General features: G+C 43.8%; 1 protein-coding gene across 2 annotated transcripts; it reads right to left on the bottom strand.

The window, feature by feature from the left end:
• Positions 1 to 719: 719 nt before the first annotated feature.
• Positions 720 to 23072, bottom strand: LOC129466026 (pregnancy-specific beta-1-glycoprotein 3-like). 2 transcript variants are annotated; one of them, XM_063621035.1, is made up of 7 exons: positions 22950 to 23072; positions 21352 to 21717; positions 15438 to 15716; positions 12559 to 12837; positions 11915 to 12169; positions 6499 to 6582; positions 720 to 887 (listed from the first exon to the last, which is right to left on the bottom strand). In XM_063621035.1, the coding sequence occupies exons 1-6, from the start codon at positions 23011 to 23013 to the stop codon at positions 6530 to 6532; spliced, it is 1296 nt and encodes a 431-aa protein (XP_063477105.1). In that variant the 5' UTR covers positions 23014 to 23072; the 3' UTR covers positions 720 to 887; positions 6499 to 6529. The 2 variants fall into 2 exon arrangements, with proteins under 2 accessions (XP_063477105.1, XP_055104818.1); XM_055248843.2 differs by lacking the exons at positions 720 to 887; positions 6499 to 6582 and adding an exon at positions 8146 to 8238.
• Between the last annotated feature and the right edge of the window lie 1690 nt (positions 23073 to 24762).

The following is a 24762-nucleotide window of genomic DNA, read 5'->3' as shown; positions in this document are numbered from 1 at the left end:
ATAAATGTCTCATTTTGAGAAGTGTCTGTACGTGTGCATCACCCACTTTTATGGGGTTGATTTTTTCTTGTAAATTTAAGTTTCTTATAGATTCTGGATATTAGCCTTTTGTCACATGGATAGATTAAATCTTGCAAGCTAAAACTAGATGACTTATGTAAACTTCAGGATATACAAACGTTTGTGCCTGCTGATGTGTGGACTACACAAAAGGTACACATGATCACTGGATTCAGACTGCAATTCAGAGAAATGTGTGAGATTGTCATTGCAATTGGAAGATGCTTCAGAAACTCTAGAAAACATAGTCTATAGACTGCTCCAGACATTACAGGTGAGCCAACATACAACTGAAAGGGTTAGAGCAATATTTGCCAAACGAATTGCTCTAATTGAAGCAGCAGTTGTGTGACTTAAATAAGGTTCCAGGGTTATACTGTCCCTTGTTGCTGTGACTTCCCTTTGCCCTTTTCTGATTTGTCTTCATCCCCTTTTCCATGGGACAAGACTTCTTAGGCATGAGCCTTCCTAGTGATGTAGGATCAGATGAAACATAGAGTCACAAAGTCATGTCTTCTACAATGCTTTCTCTGAAAGCTTTTGAAGAATCGGGGGGCCAGGTGTGTTGGCACAGGCCTGTAATCCTAGCACTTTGAGAGTCCAAGGCAGGAGGATCACTTGAAACCAGGAGTTTAAGACCAGCCTGAGCAACAAAGGGAGACCATGTCTCTACAAATCATAAAATAAATCAAATTAGCCAGGTGCAGTGGTGCATGCCTATAGTCTCAGATACTTGGGAGGCTAAGGTGGCAGGACTGCTTCAGCCCAGTAGTTCAAGTCTGTATTGAGTACACTCCAGTCTGGGTGGACAGAGTAAGGTTGTGTCTCTAAGAAAAAAAAAAAAGAAAAAGAATGCGGTAAACAGGAAAGCCAAAGATCTCGGGCATCTCCAGATGATTGCCTGAACAAATTGTTTTTTCTTGGCTTCAGAACCTTTCAAGATGTATATTTCTTTGTAAGAGAAAGGCATGCCAATTGTAATTTTAAGTGAGCAATCAAAACCTAGCTCCTAAAACTGAAGTATTTTAACTCTCATTCTGATAATATTTATTTTCTGAGGCACAGGAGAAAGACAAGATTAGATCAATTGTTTTTCTGCCCACTCCATCTTTTCCTACCTGCCTTCTTCCCTTTAATCAAATTTATAAATACTAAGCCTCCTGAAACCTCTTCAGAGAAAACACAAGCCACAGAGGTTTTTGCAACTCATGTTTTCCCAGGGTGCACCATCAAGCACTGGCTCAATGAAATTCAATTGGTCAAGACCCTCGCCTCATTCAGTCATTCTGGATAACCACCATGAATCCTGCAAAGTCTTTCAGTAATCTATTGCCTGCCTAAGTGATGTGTACCCAGGTGAGTCAGCTCTTCATGAGTCAAACACTCGTGTTCCTTTTCTGTCTTTCCCATCCCTGCCACGCAGTGCTGTGTGCTCTGATCTGACCCCAGCTCCCAGGTTGTTTGTATTCGTCTAAGAAAGCAAGACCAGGAGGGGCAGGTTGAGAAGGAAGTAAGAGGCCAACAGCCATGGAAAGTGGCAGATGGGGCTGGCATTGCTCAAAGCCACACACCCTGGCTGCATTTTATGAATTTTTCTGGATTTGGAATCTTTTCCCTGTGTATGTATCTAGAAACTCACCCTCCTCCGACTTTCTTTTCATTACACTTTCTGTTTCTAGTGCACTCGTTTATGGCCAGAGAATGGCCATGCAAATAGTTGACAATAGAGTAAAACATGACTCTTTGTGAGACCTGGAACCTGGCCTTTCTTTTTTCCAAAAGAGATTGAGGTTTCTAAAAGCTAACTTTTATGCAGGGCTGTGTAATTTTGAGCGTAGTTTTAGGGAACAGGTGCATAAGTGAAGGGTGAGACAGAAAACAAAATGCTGGCTGTTTGTCAAATCCTGAAAGTAGACGGAGAAAAAGTCATTTTTGAAGGTGGATGTCATTCAGGAGACCTTGTACATCTTAGAGTGTCCTCTTACCAGATGAAGTGGAGGATGAGGTTGAATTACGGAGTTAGGTAACAGTGGGCACATCCTTCTCTGCCTCAGTTTTTTTTTTTTTAATCTGCAAAATTGGGGACGATAACACTCAGGATTTTTTGGTGAGGATTCTAGTTACCTGGAAAGCTCTTAGGATAGTGCCTGGTTCATAGTGTTGCAACAGTGTGAGCTGTTATAATTATGGGAATAGACAAAGGTGCCACCCTGGCCATCCAGAGTGGGGAGGAATCTCTGGTCAGGGTCCAGGCAGGCCAGCTGGAGATGAAGCTGATTAGTTGGGAAGCTTAACTTCCAGGAGTGGAAGAATTTAGGAGGAGTAAACAGAATGCACAACATTCTGTAAACATTCCTTTGCCCAACAGTAGGAATACTCAGAGTGGGTGTGGCTTCCGTGGTAATCATTATCTCCTGGGAATCTAAGAATGTGTCCTAGAGTCAAATGGCTTTGATGTAAGCCAAACCCAGAAATGGGCTTCAGGGCTGCCTTGCACATAGCATTCATTCATCTTGAAAAAGAAAGCACTCATCTGCTAACGGAATCCCCTCTTCTGGCCCAGGCCATTATTTTTGTTTTGGTACTCTCCTAATTTCTAAGGTGTAAGGAGAAAGACTGAAGAATAAAATAATGAAGTACATGTATGAAATAACAGGGTAGAATTGAGACTGGTACGTGTAAATTAAGAGAAATTGTGTATAAATTTTGTGTGAACATAAAAAGAATTTCTTGTTGCAAACAGACCTCTCCATATAAATAATACTCATTCCCTTGAGTGGATAGCAGACAACATCACAAGAACGTTCCAGCAGAGCCATGAGAGAATGGGTAGTGTGGCTTCTTTAATTGGCAGGTTAGACTGAGTAAGTTAGTGAATTGAAAGGAGTTGAAGGAGAAGATGGGTGAGGGCAAGAAAAATGGGAAAGTGAAAGGAAAGGACCGAAAGGAATGTTTACCAAGGGCTCATCAGGGAGCAGGCTCTGTGACTAATGTCTTACACATGTCAATTTACTCTTCCACTGTCATTTTCTGATGCAGTAAGAGTCAGCCTTACATTGCAGATGAGGAAAGAGCCTGAGGGAGGTCAAATGAGTGGCCCAGGGTCAACCAGCCACTTCATAGCAGAGCTAGTGTGTTTCACTATGGTTTGTGCAGACAGAAAAGTGAGACATGGAAGGATGGCGGAGATTGCAGTTAGCCATGATTGTGCCATTGCACTCCAGCATGGGCAACAAGAGCGAAACTCCATCTTAAAAAAAAATTGTGGTGACATGATATATCTGACACTGTTAACTTAGCCTCAGAAGTTACTTCTTGTGAAATTTTAATTACAGCATTATTCTTGGAAGCAAAGGAGACAGGCATAAGCAAGGACAAATTAAGAGAGGTAAGAGTCTCATCATGATTGATAGTTTTGTTCTGACATCTTGAGAAAAGCTGTCCACAGTGTAAAGTCGTCAACTTGCTGTCACGGTTTGCAGTTTGACTGTCTCTAAGTTACGGTGTTGAACATTGGTGAGCTCTTAGTGGCCCACACCTCAGACACAAGCGTTTTCCCATGAAATTTACATAGAGTTGTCCAACTCTGGCTTATATGGCTTCAGGAACAGAGCCGCTCTTGTTCTTAATGATTTCATTGGAGAAAACTGAATTGGAAGAACTGAAAGAATTCAGGGTCAAGTCCAGTCTACCAGTGGATTATAAATACTCAAAGATAATGAACAGTGGTTCAATCTGGTAACAGGTGTACTACAGTTTTTCTTTTCAACATAGTTTTTCTCTCTATAGGAGTCTCTATTTTTAAAAGATAATTCCAGTAGGATGAATTTGTTTGCAAAATAGGTTGAGTCTCACCGAACTTGCCCAGATTTTTTACCTAAGTGCGGCAAGAGTAGCAAAGGACCATAGAGGCTCCTTTTATACTTCGCTTTACTAGAAGTTTTTAATAAGAATCTCAGATTAAACTTCCAAAATCCTCTTGAGACTGGGAATCCAAACCAAGGCCAACTTCAGATTTTGCCTGCATTCCCTATGGGTTTATTCTATGTATATTCTCAAATATAACATCCCAGTCAAAGCCTTGGTAATATAACCAATGTTTTCAAATGTGTCCTGTTATAAAGAGAGCAGATTCTTACTGAACTTGTGCAAATAACTTTATTACCATAAACATATGAATACTCATGAATAGTTTCCCAATTCTGGGACACTCAGAGAGCAAAAGCAAATGTTTCCATTTTTGTTTACAAAAGTATGCTTTACCAATTGCCCAAGGAAAAAAATTCATAAATCTGGAGAATAAAACATTCAAAGAATCAGCACATTTTCAAATAGAAAATTATGAGGACATTATCCTTTTGATTATTTAGTCCAATAACATTGAGTTTTTTTCTTCTTTGTTTTGAATTTCATGAAGGTATCAGCCTGTTCATTAAAATTTTGAAAGTTCTTAGTCCAGTGGTGTGATCTTGAAGTTATCGGAAACTTGTATTCAAGAGTCCTTGTCAGAGTCTTTTCCATAAATCCCCTTGAAGAAAAAGCAATTTTGGACTGTAGCTGATTGTAAATATTTGAGGAAGAATCAAAGCAACTGTCTGGGAAGGACAAAGATTTAAAATGACTATGGTTAAAAATCTAATGAGAGTTTAGTGTGGTAAAGACCCAGCTCACATAGAAATCTAGTTACTTCTGTGGCATATGACACTATGATAACATACATGACTTCCAGAATTTCATATAATTTTTAGAATACTCATTTAAAAAAATTTTTTTGAGACGGAGTCTCACTCTGTCACCCAGGCTGGAGTGCAGTGGTGCGAACTCAGTTCACTGCAAGCTCCCCCTCCCGGGTTCATGCCATTCTCCTGCCTCAGCCTCCTGAGTAGCTGGACTACAGGTGCCTGCCACCAAGCCCAGCTAATTTTGTTTTTGCCTTTTTAGTAGAGATGGGGTTTCACCGTGTTAGCCAGGATGACCTTGATCTCCTGACCTAATGATCTGCCCACCTCGACCCCCAAAGTGCTGGGATTACAGGCCTGAGCCATCGTGCCCAGCCTAGAATACTCATATTATTAACATTCCCATAAATATTATTTAGAGAAGGTTTAGCATCAGTTATCACTTATTTGAAAATGTTTTCTATATAATTTAACATATCAAATAAGGTGGTTTTTCCATTCAGCTTCTGTTTCCCAACTGGATTACTGAGTTCTTGGTGTAGCCCATTCATAAATAGGGCCAAAAAAGTACAATCTTATGTATGTTGAAAAAGGTCCTTAGGTAATTCCAGTACTTCCAGCTGAAAATCATTGATTTAGTTTTAAGTTCTACCTATTACAACAAGAGTTCTCCATCCTTGTTACATGTTAGTAGTGTCAGGGAAGATTTAAAAATTACCAATGCCTGGGTCCCTCTCCAGACCTTTAAACTGGAACTAATGGGTGGGGCTTGAGCATCACTTTTAAAAATGTTTTCCAGTGATTCCAATGTGTAGCTCTATTTCCAATCAGATTTCTCTGATTTCTTGTGGCATTCAATTTTTTCTATTTTGGTATCATGAATATTTTCAGCTCTCATTTCCTGTCTTAGGCTTTATGTCTCCTGGGGTAGGGACCTTGCCTTCTCCATTTCTGTATCTTTTTTGAACACATGAACTGGTCATCAGAAAAAAATCTCAACCACACATAGATTGTGTTCTAAGTCTCAGGTTCACATGTTAATCCTAAAGTCTTTGTTCTCCTTGAGGTCAGATGTTGCTTCTGATGAAGGGTGTGGTTAAGTCTGCAGTGCAGATGGTGGAGAAGATTTCACTCTGTTTTTAGATATAACTTTGGAACTAAGAATTTTATGTCTGTATGGGTGAAGGGGCAGGGATGTGTAGGAAGACAGTTCTAATTAGGATGGAGGAATTATACTAGAAAGTAGAGGTAAAGGAAGTGAGCAGGCTTAGTAAATAGAAGAAATGTGAACTTATCAAACAGGCTAGAGCAGACCCCTGGAGATTCTTGATTAAGTGAATTAACTAGATTTTAGAAAGGTAATGAGGCAGTCATGTGCAAGGAATGTTTCAAAGTCTGGAGACAAGAAGTCAAGCAATACTTTGAGAAGTGGTTGAGCTTTATGGGAATGGAGAGAATTACACTATTGAGAGATGTTAAAAATAATGAAGAGGGTCTCACCATGTGAAATTGTGTTTCTCATTTGAATCTGAGAAACAAATGAGCAGAGGCTGGAGATAATTATGTCTAAAAGACAGTGGGGTACAGGGAGCACAAAGGCCAGGGAGAAAGGGAACTGCAGGAATTAGGGCTGAGAAACAGGATTTTAGAGGAGGAAGGAGGAGATCCAGTCCCAGATACAGGCAAATAAGACTTTTCCCTCTCCCAAGCATGGCAGTCAGCCCTGCAGGAACCAGGATAAGAGAAAAGGCCATCATACCTGCCAGTCTTCCTGAAATACAGAAATGACATCACGGGTGCTCTAATGGAATATGGCCAGGAAGACGTCCTATTCCTGAAGGAGCTGTCACGGAAAGAAAAGAAAAGAAGGAATGAAGGTGATGTTATTTCACATGGGGGAGCCTCAGGAACAAGCATGTAACATGAGGTACTCTAGAATTGTTCCTTCAAGGACTACATTATTTCTGTTGGAAAATTGATGGGAGATGATGATATTCTTGCAGTTTTTTTTCCCTCCCACCATGTTTCTAGGTTGGTGATCAGTCCTCTGTCAATTCTCTACTGCACTCAGATATTTTGGAAGGTTTTCGGATGTGAGAAAGGCTGATTGCTATTTTCTATGTCATTAGAACTTGCCACCATTGCACCTTTTCGTGGTTGCATCTTTTTCTCAGTGTCTGTTGTGGCAGCCATGAATGAGACCCTGCCAGGTCTCCATGGCAGGGAACTGATTGACAGAAGGCCCACATCAGTGCATTTCAAATTCACCACCTTCTTTGCACAGAAAGCTTCTTTCCCACAGGCTCCCAGCAAGGGCGTGAAAGCAAGCCTAGTTCTCTGAGGCTCTCTTTAACTCTAATGGGTGACTGGTTGGAGGATTCCCCATCAGCCTTGCAAAAACTCTTAGAACTGCATTGGTACCTAAAACTACTTTCTCTTTCTTTTTCACAGGAATCAGCTCTGCATAGTGGTCTGTGGGTTCTCCCATGCTACCTTCATGCCTGCCCCACATTCCCTCACAGGTGTCTTCCCTGATCAATTATCTTATATGTCTAATCCCATCTTGGATGCATCTCAGTTGGTAAAAACTAACATACCAGGCTTGATTCTTTGCACTCAGCTTTTTTTCTTTCTCTCACACAAGCAGTCAGTAACCATGTCCTCGTGTTTTATGTGTTACCTATTTTTCCATATACATATGGAAAAAGGTAGGTACTGTTGAGGGGCACTTCCTATGTGCCAGGCCCTGTGCTAAATACTTTACCTGTATCTCATTTAATCCACACAATAACCCTGTCAGGTAGACATTATTTCCATTTTGCCGATGAAAAGACAGAAGCTTAGAGTGGCGTAAAAACTTTGCTGGTGTCATATGGCTAGTGACAGGTGGATCTGCGATTTGATTCTAGGACTATTTGACCTCAATGCTAATGATGATGGTAGTAATATAGCAGCTGACATTGGATCCTCTGTGTGTGGCATCTTGTTTCATTGACTACATTAAACCTTTAAAGAATGGTATGAAGAAAGCACTCTCATTGCAATTTTCAGGTGAGGAATCAGAGGTTCAGAGAAGTTGAGTTTTGTGCAAGAAATGTACAACTGTAAACTCTCACATTAAGAAAGAAGAAAGATCTCAGGTGAACAACCTACTTTAATACTTCAGGATATGAAAGAAGAACAAACTGAACCCAAGCACAGTGAATGAGGGAAATAATAAGCATTAGAGTAGATATAAATAAAATGGAGCATGGAAAGAAACAAAATTAATGAAACCAAAAGTTGATTCTTCAAAATAAAATCAACAAAATTGACAACCATTAACTAGATTGACTAAGAAAAAAAGAGAAAAGTTTAAAATTACTAAAATCAGAAATGAAAGCGGACTCCGAGCATGGTGGGTCACGTTTTAGTCCTAGCACTTTTGGAGGTCACAACCGAAGGATTTCTTGAGACCAGGTGTTTGGACCAGCATAGGTAACCTGAGGGGACCCTGTCTCTACAAAAAAAAAAAAAAAAAAAAAACGAATTAGCTTGGCATGGTGGCATGCACCTGTAATCCTAGCATCTTGGGAGGCTGAAGAAGGAGAATTGCTTGAGCCCAGGAGGATGAGGCTGCAGTGAGCCATAATCACACCACTGAATTCCATCCTGGGCTGGCCGGCAGAGTGAGAGTCTGTCTCTCCCTCTTCAAAAAAAAAGAGAAATGAAGCATGAAGAGATTACTACCAATTCTAATAAAATAATGATTACAAAAGTACTATAAATAGGCCGGGCGCGGTGGCTCACGCTTGTAATCCCAGCACTTTGGGAGGCCGAGGCGGGCGAATCACGAGGTCAGGAGATCGAGACCACGGTGAAACCCCGTCTCTACTAAAAATACAAAAAAATTAGCCGGGCGTGGTGGCGGGCGCCTGTAGTCCCAGCTACTTGGAGAGGCTGAGGCAGGAGAATGGCGTTAACCCGGGAGGCGGAGCTTGCAGTGAGCCGAGATTGCGCCACTGCACTCCAGCCTGGGTGACAGAGCGAGACTCCGTCTCAAAAAAAAAAAAAAAAAAAAAGTACTATAAATAATTGTGTGCTAATAAATTGGATAACCTAGATGAAGTAGACAAACTCCTAGAAACACACAAAAATATGAATAGAACTATAATCAGTAATAAGATTGAATCAATAAAAGCATTTGATGAAATTCAATATTTTTTCATAATAAAAACATTCTAAGGTTGGAAGGAAACCACCTCAACATAAATTCAATATGTGAAAAATCCAATGCTAACATCATACTCCATGCAGTAAGACTGAAAGCTTTCCCTGTATGAGCAGGAAGAAGACAAGGATGTCTGCTTTTGACTCTTTTATTCAACATAGTATTGAAAGGTCTAGTCAGAAAAATTAGGCAAGAGTTTAAAAAAAGACATTCAAATTGAAAGGAAGGAATAAAATTATTTTTGTTTACTGATAACTTGAACTTATATGTAGAAAATCCTAAAGAAGGAACAAACCTATTAGAATTAAGAAATAAATTCAGCAACGTTGCACAATACAAAATCAACATTCAAACGTCAGTTGTATTTCAACACACTAACCATGAAAAATCTGAAGGGAAATTAAGAAAAAAAGATTTCAATTTATATTAACATCAAAAAGAATAAAATATTTAGGAATAAGTTTAAGCAAACAGCTGAAATAATTGTACCTGAAATCTACAAAATACTGCTGAAAGAAATGAACTATGACATCAATAAATTGAAAGATATATTTTCTTTTCATGAATTGGAAGACTCAATATTGTTAGGAGGACAGTGCCACCCAAAGTGAGCTGCAGATTCAATACAATTCCTATCAGAATCTCCGTGACATTTTTGCAGAAAAAGAAAAATCTGTCCTAAAATTTATATTGAATCTCATGACTCTAAATAGACACACAGCTTTGAAGAGGAAGAATGAAGCTGGAGGACTCACACTTCCTGATTTCAGCATTTACTACAAAGCCCCAGTAATCAATACAGTGTGGTACTGGCATAAAGGAGGACATAGAAATTAGTGAAATATAATAGCCCAGGAAGAAATGCTTGCATATATGGCCAAATGATTTTCGTCGAGTGTGCCAAGATCGTTCAGTGGGGAAGGGACACTGTTCTCACCAAATCATATTGGGAAAGCTGGATATCCAAGGGCAAGAAGAGTGGAACCTTTAACTAACACCATGTAAAAAATTAACCCACAATAGATCAAAGATCTAAATGTAAGAGCAAAAACTATACAACTCTTAGAAGAAAAGCTTCATGATACTGGATTTCACAATGATTTCTTGGTTGTAACAACAAAAGCATAGGCAACAAATAAAATGGATAAAATGGACTTCATAAAAATCAAAATGTTTTACGTATCAAAGAACATTATCAAGAAATTACAAAGGCAACCCATGAAATGATACAAATATTTACAAATTATATGTGTGATAAGAAATTAACTTCCAGAATACATGAAAAGCTACAAGTCAACAACAGCAAACATCCAAAAACCCAATTACAAAATGAACAAAGGATTAAAATAGAGTTTTCTCCAAGGAAGATATACAAATATCCAATAAGCTCACGCAAAGTTCCTCAGTGTCACGAATACTTAGAGATATGCAAATCAAAACCACAATGTTACACCACCTCACACACTTTAGGATGGCTTTGATAAACAACAACAATGGCAGCAACAAAAAACAACAGATGTTTTCAAGTAGATGGAAAAATTGGAGCTCTAGTGCATTGCTGATGGGAATGGGAAACGTTATAGCCACTGTAAAAGGTGGTGTGGCTGTTTCTCAAAAAATTAAACAATAGATTACCATTTGATCCAGCAATTCCACTTCTGGACATGCTCCTTATAGAATTGAAAGAAATTTGAACAAATATTTGTACACTGATGTTCAGAGAAGCATTACTCACAATAGCCATAAAATGGAAACAACTGAAAAGTCCACTGAAAGAGAAGTGGGTAGGCAAATGAGGTGTATCTATACATTGAAATGTTATTCAACCTTAACAATGAATAAAATTCCAATACATCGTGCAAAATGGATGAACCTTGAAGATATTATGCTAACTGAAATAAGCCACACACAAACGGATAATTATTGTATAATTCCATTTATAAAAGATAGTTAGAATAGCCAGTTATGTAGAGACAGAAAGTAGAATGGTAGGTGCTAAGGGTTAGGGGAAGAAAGAGTGAGAGTTACTGTTTATTGAGTACAGAGGTTTAATATGGTAAGAGGAAAAAGTTCTGGAAATGGATAGTGTGATGGTTACACAACACCAAATTGCACACTTAGAAATAGTTAATGGTAAGTCTTATATGAGATATATATAAAGTGTCTGGTAGTCTTACCCTCTCTATAATTACACACTTTTTGGCACTGCCCCTTTCCTGCCATGCAGAGCCCCAGGGGTGAATCTCCCTATTTCTCCAGCTCTGTGTCAGTCACTGTCCTCTGTAGTGAGTCCCACGTGCTGTGCCCACAGCCTCATACAGCCGGTGATTTCAGAGCCAGGACGCAGCTCCGGAGTCTGCCCTGAGGCTCCCTCTCTTCTCATTTCCCTGCAGCCTGGCCCGGGGGAGGCTTGTCTTCAACTGGCAGCTCGATTTAGCCAAATTCAGGACAGGCCACAAGGGCTCTTTCTCCACACATGCTGGTCCCACCCAAGGTGGAGTCAGGCATGGCCAGTCACCAGAGGAGCCCGGAGCAGAGCAGGAAGCAGAGTCTGAGCTGCTCCTCCCTCACCCAAGGGGCTTCCTCCTCTCATTTGGGGGAAAAGTGTGAGCTTGTTTCGAAGCATCAGATGTTCTTTGTAGCTCATTTAATAGGTACAAGCAAACAAAGACGTGGCAGAAGGGGATGTGTTGGTGACAGCGAGAATCTACTACATAGGGCTCAGGGCTGATAAAGCCCCCTCCCTACCTTTCTCAGGCCAGACAAAAAGTCAGCCATGAGAAAACAGAAAAACAAGGAGAAGAGAGTCTGTAGAGACAAATTGGGAGGGTTCAGGAGGAGAATTTGGGATTTGCTTGTGCCCATGGGACACAGGCTGGGAATAAGAATGTTTTCCTGACTCTTCTCTGAAAGCCAGATAGACTCCACCTAAAACCCTACTGCAAGGATGCTGGGATCCACTTACCAGGGACTTTGACTGTTACGGATCTGGAGCTTTCCATGCCAGTGGCTGAGTTACGAACAGAGCAAGCATAGAGCCCGCTATGCTTTGTAGTAATTTGGGGAATAGAGAGATTTTGTCCTGATAGCAGAAACTTCCCATTAATTGTCCAAGAATATTCTGCCGGTGGGTTAGAGTCCGCGAAGCAGGACAAGTAGAGGTTTTCTCCTGAACGGTAATAGGCGAATGAAGGGTAAATGCTGGGGAGGTCTGGACCATCTGGAGCAAAGAGAATAAAGCCACAGGTGATGTCATCCATGGGAAGGGGATGCTCCTGGTCTCTTAAAGGGACACAGTGACCCTCTGAGCCAAGACACACCCTCAAGTCCCAGCCAAACCCCCTCTATGTTCACTGAGCCGAAGCCTGAGGTCTTCACCTGTTTCTCCCATCACAAGCTGTGGGCCACAAGTCTCCCATGACAAGAGCGTCCCCTCCCCTTATATTCTTGGTTAAGGCTGTGCCAACCCAGGGCAGGGAGTCATGGGCAGCTCAGATGTCCAGAAGTAAAGGTGTCTATACTTGGAACAGAGGAAACTGAGAGGCCTGGCCTCTGGCCGTTTGGATTTAAGCTTGTGTCCTGTCCCACAGAGGAACAAAAGATACTCACAGAGGACATTCAGGGTGACTGGGTTACTGCGGATGCCACCATCTCCTTCCCGTATTTCACATTCATAGGGTCCTGTTTCATTTCTCATGACACTGGGTAGAATGAGGATCCTGTTTTCAATGGGTTGCTTTACCCTGAGACTGACTGGGAGGCTCTGACCATTTAGCCACCACCTGTACGTGTAGTTCTTACTCTCAGGTTCGCAGGTGAAGGATAAGACATCCTTATTCTCCCTGGGGTATAAGTTGTTGATGGTGATGTATGGCTTGGGCAGCTTCGCTGTGTGGATAACAGAGAGAAGATTGTCCTGTGTGGCACCTTTGATTCCTCTACAGGCATCCTTCAATCAGAGTTGACATCTCCCACCTCTCAGCCCACTGAAATCCTTGAAAGCCAATAGCTGTTGCATGTGTCACAAGACAGATGCATGATGATCTAAGGGCTCAAAGACTGTGAGGCCGTCTGCTCTGTCTTAGGGGAGCACAGACTTTCTCAAGTGTCAATTGAGAAGCAGTGTTGGTTCATGGACAGACACATCAGTGGGAGTCACAGCCCCTGGTACCCCTCCCAGTAACTCCCTAATCAGTTGACTGGCTGGCTCTCCTTGTGTTCCTTACCAGGAATGTGCAACTGCTGGGCCCCTTCCAAATTCCATCCTACGTTTCCCCCCTAGATGCGATTTCTCTGCAGCTTCCATTTCCAAGGACATTCTAGAGATGAGTTATATTGGGACTTCGCATTGTCCTGAAACCCCGAAGATACTGAGCAGCCAGGCCTGGGACTGGGTGTTTCAGCAGCAATAACACAGGGGAGACCAGAGTCAAGCCTGGAGGTCAGTTCTGTCATCAGGCAGTGGAGGCACAAGGTGGGGCAGTTTTTTGCAGGTGTTTCATGAGGACTTACTTGAACCAGTGCCTTCTAAAGATAGAACAGAATGCAAGGAATGATCTAGAAAGAGTGAAGGGGACAGGCAAGAGCTGGTGGCTTTGGAGCAGAACCATGTTCCCTGTCCTGGGTTCTTTAAGTTTCCTCTCCTTCTGCAGAGGGCAAGTTAGGACCATGTGGATCTTTCCAGAAATACATGTGGACATTTGCAAATGCAGAACTGACTAGAGGAAAGGGTGGGAATGAACTGCTGGAAATCTGATCCTCATGGGCCATGTGTGTTTGATGGATATGAGACAAACTTGGAGAGAAGTCTTGCAAATATTTTCTTTCACTGGACATTCTACTCTCTGATTCCATGTGTTGGACTACTCTAGGGACCTCATGTAAGTGGATTCCAGAGTGAATATGAGAAAAGAGTTCTGGTTGCCAGGAGCTGGGAGTGGGGAGAATCAGAAGTTGTTCATGGCTGTGCAGTTTCAGTTATGCAAGGTGGGGAGGTTCTAGAGATCTGCTGTACAGCTCGATGCCTATATTTCACACAGATTGAGTATTTCTTCTGCATAAGACTTAGGACAAATAGTGTTTTGGATTTCTGACATTTTTTGATTCTGAAATATTTTTCATATACTTACTGGTTTAGCATCCCAAATCTGAAACATTCAAAATCTAATATGTTCCATACTGGCCGTGCTGCACTCGTATATTTTTGAAGGCTTTGGGATTTGAGAAAGGCTGATTGTTATTTTCTGTGTCATCAGAACTTTCCACCTTTTCATGGTTGCATCTTTTTCTCAGTGTTTCTGTTGTGGCAGTCATTAGTGAGAGCCTGTCATGTCAGATTTCGGACAGAGTTTTCTAATTGTGAAAAAATGTTACTGGGATTCTGGTAGGGGTTGCATTGAATCTGCAACTCACATTGGGTAGTATTGTCTTTCTAACAATGTTGATTCTTCCAATCCATGAAAATTAAATGTCTTTCCATATATTGATATTGTCTTTAATTTCTTTCAGCAGTGTTTTGTAGTTTTCAGGGAATAATCATTTGACCTTTTTGGTTAAACTTATTCCAAAATATTTTATTCCTTTTGATGTTAAGTGAATTGAAATTCTTTCCTTAATTTCCTTTGAGATTGTTCATTGTTAGTGTATAGTCTAAAGAATGATCTAGAAAGAGTGAAGGGGACAGGCAAAAGCTAGTGCTTTTGGAGCAGAAACATATTCACTGTCCTGGGTTTTTGATTTTCCCTCTCCCTTTGCAGAGGGCAGGTGGCTCTTCCCTGATAACTAGATAGACTGCACTGGAAAACATATTGCCAATGCTCCAGGGATCCACTTACCAATGACTATGATCCTCTTGATTATGAGATTTGTTCCTCCAGTGGTTGAGTTACTGATGAAAGAGACATAGACCTCTCTATACGTTTTAGTTATTTGGGGGATAAAGAACGCTTGTGCTGATTGTTGGAACTTCCCATCAATCAGCCAAGAATGCTCTACCAGTGGGTGAGGGTCTGTCAGGCAGGAGAGCTGGGGGGCTTCTCCAGTATGGTAATAGGTGTGTGAGGAAGAAATGGTGGGGGCATCCAGGCCATCTGGAGCAAGGAGAATAAAGTCACAGGAGATATTGTCAGAGGGAAGGGAAACTCCTGGTCTGTGGAAGGGCCACAGTGGCCCTGTGAGCCAAGTCACGACACTGAAGTCCCAGCCAAATCCCCGCTGTGTTCACTGATCTGGAGCCTGAGACATTCACCTGTTTCTCCCATCACAAGCTGTGGAGCCTGAGTCTCCATGACAGGAGCAGCCTCTTTTCTCCAATTGTTGATCAAGCCTAGGCCTACTCTGGTTTGCCTGGGGCAGAAAGTCATGGCCAGCTTTGATGTCCAGGGGTAAAGGTCTCTGTACTTGGACCTGAGAGGGACTGAGAGGCCTGGCCTCTGACCATGTGTATTTGGGATGGCAACCTGGCTCCCAGAGGAACAGAAGATACTCACGGAGTAGATTCAGAGTGACTGGGTCACTGCGGCTGGCACTCACTGGGTTTCGTATTTCACATTCATAGGGTCCTGTAATATCCTTTGTGACACCAAATAGAAAGAGGGTCCTGTTGGTTTCAGACAGCTGCAACCTGTGAGTCACAGGGAGGCTCTGACCATTCATCCACCACAGGTAGCTTGCATCCGGAGTCTCAGGATCACAGGTTAAGATCACCATCTCCATGTCCTCCCTGGGGTTTAAGTTGCTGCTGGAGATGGAGGGCTTGAGAGAGTCCACTGTGTGGAAAACAGAGAGAAGATTGCCCTGTGTGGCATCTTTGATTCCTCTAAAGGAATTTTTCAATCAGAGTTGGCATTTCCCACCTCTCAGCCCACCCAACTCCTTAAAAGCCTATGGCAGGTGTGTGTGTTACAAAAGTGATGCATGGCAATCTGAGGGCTCAGAGATTGTGAGGCTGCCTGCTTTATGTGGGAGAAGCACAAACTTTCTTAAGTGTGAATTGAGCAGCAGCATTGGGTCATGGAAAGACACAGGACCAGCAGGCACAGCCCCTGGTGCCTCTCTGAGTCCCTCCATCTCCAACTGCCTGCCTGGCCCACCTGGTGGTCCTCACTTGGAGCATGCAGTGCTGGAATCTTCTTAGTTTGAGTCTTACTTTGTCCCCCAAGCTATGTTTCCTCTGCAGCTTCCCTTTCCAAGGACATCCTAGAGATGGATGATGGAACTTCCCATTGTCCTTAAACCATTTGGGTACTGGAAGGCCTGGCCTGGGACTGGGTACTTCAGCAGAAATAACACAGGGGAGAGACCACAGTCAGGCCTGGAGGTCAGTTCAGTCATCAGGCAGTGGAGCCACAAGGTGCGGGAGTTTTCACCGGTGTCTCATAGTGACTGACTTGAGCCAGTGACCTCTAAAGACAGAGAAGAGTCGAAGGAATGACCTGCAAAGAGTGAAGGGGACAGGCAAGAGCTGATAGCTTTGGACCGAGACCATGTTCCCTGTTCTGGGTCCATGATGCTCCCTTCCCCCTGTAGAGGTCAGGTGAGGACCATGTGGATCTTTCTAGAAATACATGTGGATATTTACAAATACAGAACTGACTGGTGGAAAGGGTGAACATGAACTGATGATGGAAGTCTGGCCCTCATGGACCATATGTGTTTGGTGGGTATTAGACCAATATTTGGGAAGAAGTCTTGCAGATACTTTCTCTCATTAGACATTCTATTCTGTGATTCTGAGTTTGACTACTCTATGCACATCATATCAGTTGATTCCAGAGTGAATCAGAGGGTAGAATAGTAGTTTCCAGGAGTTGGGATCAGGGGAATAGGGCGTTGTTCCCTGCGTGTGCGGTTTGAGTTACGCAGGACGAGGATGTTCTAGAGATCTCCTGTACAGCCTTATGCCTATAGTTCATACAGATAAACTCCTCCTTATGCAGAGAGCTTAAAACCAAGTGTTTTGGGTTTCTATTTTTTTTATTTTGGAATATTTGCGGTATATATACAGGTTTAGCATCCCCAATCTGAAAAATTTATAATCCAAAATGCGCCAGTGAGCACTTCTTTTAAGCATCACATCGTAGGTCAGAAGTGTTGAATTTTGGAGCATTTCAGATTTTGGATTTCTGGATTTGGGATGCTCAATTTGTAACACTGTAATTTTCCACTAAAAAGTTGTCAGGAGTTTAACCTCATGTTATGTTCTGACTCTAGTAACAACAACAACAAAAAAATTTGGAGGAAATATTAAAATGTTTTCTTAAGTGGAAATTTTCACTGATGGTCCAAACATCTAAGATCAATTGCTGGTAGTAGTATTTCGCTTGAGACCGAAATAAGGTTTAGGTGTGCCATGAATTCCAGCAGGATCACATAATGCTCAAAGAAAGATGCCAAAGTTGATTTGAAATTCGCAACTCCTTAAGAAGAGAGAGTCCCGTTAAAAGGACAGAACTGGTCAGTGCGTCAATTACATAAAGGGAGGAATGATGCCAAATTAAAAGAAGAGATGTGTGTTATGTTAGTAAATATAGAAAGAACTCCTTGCTTCTAATTTCTGTGCAGAGTTAGGAAAAATGGGGAGGACCCCAAAACTGGTATGTGAAATGCTTTCTTCATTTTCTCTTAAGCTCAGGAAACACCACTAGGGTTTAAGTTTGTGTGAATTAGGAAGAGTCTAAGTGAGATGCCAATGGCTCGTGTGTCTCCCCACATGAAGAACTCCAACGTGTGAAAATGGCATCATCATGAGGAAACAGTTGTATGTGACACAGGTAGTAAAACCATCAGATAGCGCCCACCTGGCCAACTCCAACTGGTCCCCAAATCCACCAGTATTCCCATTACGTGTATGTTACAGCCTTTGTAGTTGTCCCACAACTAGAAAATTTAAAAATTGCTATTGTCAAACCAAAATATTAAATATGAAGTTGAATATGTTGTTTTTTTCTCCACTCTTTTTGAACTTTCCTGTTTCAGTTTTGGAAGTTTCTATTGACACATCCTCAAGCTAGAGATTCCTTCCTCAGCTGTGTGCAGTCTACCAGTAAGCATCAAAAGCATTCTTCATTTCTCTAACAGCATTTTTCTTTCTGTGACAGAGTCTCACCCTGTCGCCCAGGCTGGAGTGCAGTGGCATGATCTCAGCTCACTGCAAGCTCCAACTCCCGGGTTCACGCCATTCTCCTGCCTCAGCCTCCCAAGAAGCTGGGACTACAGGCGCCCGCCACCATGCCTGGCTAATTTTCTGTATTTTTAGTAGAGACGTGGTTTCACCATATTAGCTAGAATGGTCTCTATCTACTGATCTTGTGCACGCCTCGGCCTCCCAAAGTGCTGGGATTATAGGTGTGAGTCTCTGTGCCCAGCCATCTCTGAGGGATTTTAGCGAGTTGTTGACTTCTGAGTTTGTTCAGGTTTTTACTTAGTGTTAGAACCGAGAGACAAATTTCAAGCTTGTTTTGTGCCTGACAGGAAGCCAGAAGTCTCTAGGAAGTGACCGGAGAATGTGAGCTCCATGGCAGGTTGAGGATGGAGTCACGAGTGAAACGGGTAAAATGAGCCCGTGGACTTTGGGGACTGCAGCACTGTCCAGCCTCTGACACCCAGGTGAGTCAGTGCAAAGATTACAACAGTGACAGCAAACTAGCATGGCTGACTCCATCTGGCATCTAGTCTCTGGTTGGCTGTCCTCACTCATTCCTGGGCATAGGCCAGGCTAACCTTGGGAGGAATTTAGTTTATGGTTTAACCTTGAAGCAAGAATGAGAATAGTTCCTCCATAAAACCAACACCCTTACTTTGCCCAGGGACTGCCTTTGTAAAACTAGTGAAAGACCATGAGATTAAGATGATAGGAGGGAACTGAATTCTGCTAAAATGTAGGCACAATTTCTATAATCCCTGACTGCTCAAATGTCATTTGGCCAGAGTTTACAAAATTTGTAACTAATTGCTCCTGTAGATAACATCAGTATTGTAGAACGTGAGATTGGTCTTTTGAGATGTTTCTCATTCTTTTGCATTCTGGCAACCGGCTGACCTCATCCATACCTATGACTAATGGCTCAGCCAGTCATGTGGTCCCTACCTAGAGGCAGATTCAAGCACAAACAGATCATTTCCCTCCGCCCACATGATTCCATCACCAAACAATCAGCAGTACTCATTTTTTAGTCCTGTGTCCCTCAAACTTTCCTTGAAAATCTCCAACCCCTGATCCACCGGGGAGGCTGATTTGAGGAATAATAAACCTCCGTCCTCCTGTTTGGCAGACTTGGAGTCGTTAAAATCTTTCTTTACTACAAATCACCATTTCAATAAATTTTTTTTGTATGTGTGCAGGAGGCCAGAAGAACTTGTCTGGCAATTATAAGAGTCGATGGAGGAACTGCCTATCCCTGTCCCATGGTCTTGTCCACAGGTCAGCCTCACAAAGGGAAAGAGCCCTGGATGGGAATACAGTGGAAGGTCATTCTCTTAGTGACCTGGGGACATTGGCTCGAGATGAAGCCTGGCAGGAGTGGCAACTCCAGTGATTTCTGCACCTTTCCTATTTCCTGGGAGGTGGGCCAGGCCACAGTGTTAGCGGGAAGGGAACAGAACAGCCAGCCTAGCTAGAGGGAGTGTCTGGGGAAGGCCTAGGGGTGGAGGAAGAAGCTGTGCAGGACAGGGCTTGCCAGTCAGAATGAAGTGGGAGGAAGATGAGGGACACAGAGAAGCAGAGAGAGGCAGAGACACCATGGCAGTGAGCAGTGAGGGCTACACTGACTTCAGAGACCCCAGGGACCAGGTGCCCCGAGTTCCACAGTCCAGGACCAAGGAGCCCTGAGAACCCCCCAGTGGCCAAAGAGCTTCAGAGTTACATGAGGTGGGGTGGCTTTAGCAGCAGGAGGTAGTGGGGGGATGAAACATGGGTGTCAGCCTCTGAAGGACAAGGGACAGGTGTGGCTAGAACCTCGTAGGATTCTGCATCCAAGATCCAATCTCTAAAGAGGTTTTGGATCATTCATTTCTTCATTCGATTCCTTCATTTGTTATGTGAGAACTCCTGAGTGCGTGTCTCTCGCTTGCCCTCTGCTGTTGCCGGTTGTGAGTGAGGAAAGAAAACAAGGTCCTCTCCTTGATCCTCTCATGACAGTGACATGGATACTTTGGGAAATACAGGATTTCAGGTTCAGTGATGGGGGTGAAGATTTGAGGGAGAGGTCTGGACTTTTTTTGCACTGACTCTGACGGTTGAGGCAGGTGATTTAGTTCTGGGGTACAGACTAATCAGCTGACCATTTGCTCTCACTCCTCTGAGGTTTGGATGCCTAAGAAGAGAGGATTTGAGCCAATAAATGACTATGGGGTCCTTGGAAGCCAGTAAGCCCTCACTTCTGGTGGAGGAGAAGATGGGCCTGTGGCTGCAGACAGACCTCATGTGACCCTGATCTCCCCTTTGTGTTTGTGTGACTCTGGTTCAGTGACTGTGCCTTCCTGTGCCTCAGTATTCTCTGAATCAAATAAGCTAAATGGCAAATGGACTGTGGCTTTTCATGCTATCTGTGAATAAATTTTAAATTATTCACAGTCACCTGACCTAATGCTTGGCACAGTGGAGGTGTTCACACAAACAGCATTTATTATTAATTTCCTTCCATGAGAAAGCACCTTTAGGTCAGATCCCTGTGGACAAGCTGCTACCATGTACATTTTCTCTCTTCTGTTTCTGCTTCTGGAGACATTAGACTCTCTATGGACTGTCCTAAGCCTCCCAAGGCAGTTGGCTGATGGTCCACAAAGCTCGTCTTTCTGTCCTCTCCACTCTGAGTCTCAGGTGAAGAAAGCTCTATCCTTGCCCAGATGAGGCTCTGAGGGCTGAGCCCTGGCTGGTGAGCAGCTCCAGGAGACACAGTCCTCAGACAGCTGATAAATCCTTGGTCCCAGTAAGCCCTGCCAAAGAAGCCAGAGTGCAGCCCTGGCACAGGCTCCTCAGCTTTATCTGGAGTAAGGATTTAGGGACAGGGGTTTGGGGTTGAGGTTTCTAGGGCTGAGCTTCTCTGAGAGTATCTCAGGTGCCCCTCAGGCCACGCCATACTCAGTTCTCCAGGGTCTTTCCCAGGGTGAAATTTATGAAGAGGGCATGAGGTGCTTGGCTGAAACTGATCTCCTGCTACTGAGTCCCCACATCAGACTGTCCTTCCTCTGCAGCAAGTGTCTTCAGGGTCTGGATGCGGGAAAGGAATTCTGATCTGTTGAAATTTGTCTCCTCTGTGTGTGTCCTGCACTAAATGCCCAAACCCCAGCATGGGACATAATGCAGAGGGGGAGACAGGCACAGTCCATGCCTGACAATCCTGTGTGTGTAAAGTAGAAATGACCCCTGCCCCCAGCACCCAGGGATCATGTGGAATCACTCACGGTATAAGGTGTAGGTGAAATGTCCAGATTCTCCTCTAATCCCATCAACTCGCTGTCTGATGTGTAAGGTGTAGGATCCTGCGTCCTTCCGGGTGACATTCTGGATCAGCAGGGATGCATTGGAATATAGTGTTTCTCGTCCACTGTATGCAGGCCCATATATAATTATTTGACTGGCTACTACATATGATGTAATGTAATTGTGGAGGTCCATCATTCGCCCTTTGCGCCAGCTATAGCTGGCAAGATTATGGGGCAAATTGTGAACAAGTAGAAGAACATCCTTCCCCTCGGAAACTTTGGGTGGCTGGGCTTCAATCATGACTTGGGCCATGGTAGGTGGGTTCCAGAAGTTTAAAAGTGATGCTAGGAGGTGGAGAGAGCATCAGTTAATATTGAGACCTATGTATTGGGGTGAAAAGATGGGGCCCTCGGTCCTGAGAAGTTCTCTTCAAACCACAGCCTTGAAGACACACACACACACACATACACGCCCATAAAAACACATACACACACAAAAGGGGCATGTTTGTGTGTGTGTCCTACTGTCCTACTAGGTCAAGGCCAGCAGCATGACCCCCATTCCTTCAACACTTCTGACCTTGGCATTTTTCTGTTTGGAGTCCTCTTACCCGGGGGTCCGCACAGCCCCCTCCACAGTGCCCTCAGGTCCTGCTCACATCAGAGCATCCTTAGACTTCTTTCCTGACACCACCTTCAGAGACCCTCGGTCTTCCCTTTCTGACCTTTCCCTGCTCTGCTCCCTCCAGGGTTCTTGTCAACACTTGACCTCACATTCTAGATCTCTTTGCATGTCTGTCTTCCTCCCCATGACAGCGTGAGCTCCGTGAGGACAGGGACTTTTGTGATCCTGGTTGCGCCCCAGTGCCTGGAATAGGCTGCACACTCTTGTAGATGTGAGTTCTCAGGGCCGTCCACGCCCTGGGTGTTTTTGTTTTCTCCCAATTGTCGAGGTTTTTTGCTGAGGACAGTGTTTGATGCCCTGTTTATATTTTTATTTGAAGTGTCATCTGATATAGTTATTATTATCATTTTTCAAAATGTGGTTGCCCCTTATGATTAATCAGGAAAGCAGAACACTTAAGATTTTCCTACCTTTTACCAATTCCGGTTCAATGTGGCTTTCCTGTTTTGACCCCTGTCCCTCTCTGGTGTATTTTCCCCTATCCAGGCTCCAACAGAGCCTTCTTTCCTTCTTTTATTCTTTTTTTTTTTTTTTAGACAGAGTCTCGTACTGTCGCCCAGGCTGGCTTGCGGTGGCTCTCTCTGGCCCACTGCAACTTCTGCCTCCCGGGTTCACGTGATTCTCCTGCCTCAGCCTCCTGAGTAGCTAGGATTACAGGAGCACACCACCATACCTGGTTAATTTTTTGTATTTTTAGCAGAGACAGGGCTTCACTGTGTTGGCCAGACTGACCTTGAACTCCTGATCTCGAGCTCCTGATCTCGTGATCCACCCACCTCAGCCTCCGAAATTGCTGGCTTCTTTTATTTTTTAGAACCCCATCCTCTCAGGAGACCCCATCCAGTGACTCTGCTTCCTCCTCCTGTCCTCTCCCAGGAAGTTCTCTCCTCACCTGTGAGCAGGAGCCCCTTCCAGGTGATGCGCTGTGTGCACGGAGGGGCTGAGAGGAGCCCCATTGTCTCTGCTGCCTGTGTGTTCTCCTCTGTGGAGATGAGCCTAGGATCCAGAAGCTTCCTGAGCACGGCTGTCAGCTGTGCTGTCTTTCCTCCTTCTGTGCTGAGCCTCTTCCTGGGGCAGGAGCAATTCTTAGGCTCATGGGCGGGGTCAGGCCCAGGACACCTCTCTGTCCCCTCCTCTCTCTGTCCTGCCTCCTTGTCCCTACTTCTGTTTTTATTTTTGTCCATGTTTCAGGTCCCTGGGAATTGTGGAGGCCTCTGCCTTTTTCAGCAGTGACTCTTTCACCAAACCTCAACACATACTTTGTGCAGACACACACACACACACAGAAGAGACACACACAGACCACACAGTCACACACATACCCTGCAGGTTGGGCAAACACAGTCCTGGGCCTCAGCCTCCTGCTGTCCCCATGGCTCTGGATTGGGGTGCACATTCACGCCCTTTGACCTCTTTCATCTCCATCTGGCTCTCCCCTTCAGTGCAGGAAGCTGGAGCTCCACCAGGTCCCTGTCACAATGACGCCCCATTGTGCTGTGGGTAAGCTGTGTGTTGCCTGGTGAGAGGGACGCTTCTTTTCTCTAAACGTGTCTAGCATGGCTGCAGATTCCAAGGATGGACATTCAGGACCTGGGTGTCCCAGAGGAAACTGTCCTTCCTGGAGGTGTGCAGGGTGAATCTCTCATGCCTCTTGGGAGGAGAGGCCTGTGCTGGTTGCTCAGTGGGGGCTGTGAGTCCCATAGTCAAAGGGATATTTCTCAGTCACTCTATGGCTCCCTGGGGTCTGGCAGCTGAGGTGGAGCTCAGGGTTTCTCATGTTCTTCCTGACCATCTTTGATGTCCTCTCTTCTCTGCCCAGCTGATTGTCCTGTGGTCACCACACCTTCCCCATTGTGGTGAGTTACCCAGGAACCCCGCAGGACATGGCTCGTTGAGACGCAGGATGGGGAGCCTGGGACACAGCAGGGGTTCGGAGCTGGAGAGGTTCATCCCGACTAACTCCGTGGCCATGATGGGCTCAGCCCTCCATGTGCTGACATGGAGACTTCCTGAGCGAGCGAGAGAGAGAGAGAGAGAGAGACCTATTGAGTTAGTTATTATAGCATTTACCGATCTTTCCTAACAGAACTGTTTCCCTGAACTGTAAAAATTTCCATATATTGCATACACAAAAAGAATGGGAGACATAGAGACCATGGATAGAAAGGAAGAACAAATTTGCAACAGGATAGCAAATTAGGAGACCCATTACCAACATCCGGATGGGCTGCCTGAGGCTGTGTTCAGTCCAGAAGCCTTTGAATAACATCAGGGTGTGTCCTGTCCAGAAATTCTCAGCTTCTCCAGGACATCCCCCAGCCTCATGTGATGGTGAGGTTCTCCATGAAAGGAAATTCGTTTGAAGAGAACCTTGAAATTAAAGGGAAGATTTGAGGTTTGCTCCATACTCACCATTCTGATGTTTCTATCTTCTCTTCTGATCACAATCCTGGATGAGAACTCCCAAATAAAATGGCTGTGTTGTCTGGGAATCTATCCATGGTTCTTTGTCACCGAGAAAGAATTCAGGACATGGAAACACATGAGTAGTGGGTTTAGGAGTGAAAATTTTAACAGACAAAAAAGAAGAGAGAGAGAAAAAGCTTTCTCATACTGAGAAAGCAGTCACCCAAGAGAGGGTCTCCAATTTGGGGTGGAATGCAATTGATTTTGTACAGAGACTTGAGGAGGCAGTGATTGATTTA

This window comes from Symphalangus syndactylus, chromosome 17 (genome assembly GCF_028878055.3).
Source record: "Symphalangus syndactylus isolate Jambi chromosome 17, NHGRI_mSymSyn1-v2.1_pri, whole genome shotgun sequence".
In the NCBI taxonomy this organism is placed as follows: domain Eukaryota; kingdom Metazoa; phylum Chordata; class Mammalia; order Primates; family Hylobatidae; genus Symphalangus; species Symphalangus syndactylus.
Note: the sequence above shows the minus strand (reverse complement) of the source record. Positions and strands in the feature narration are given on the sequence as shown.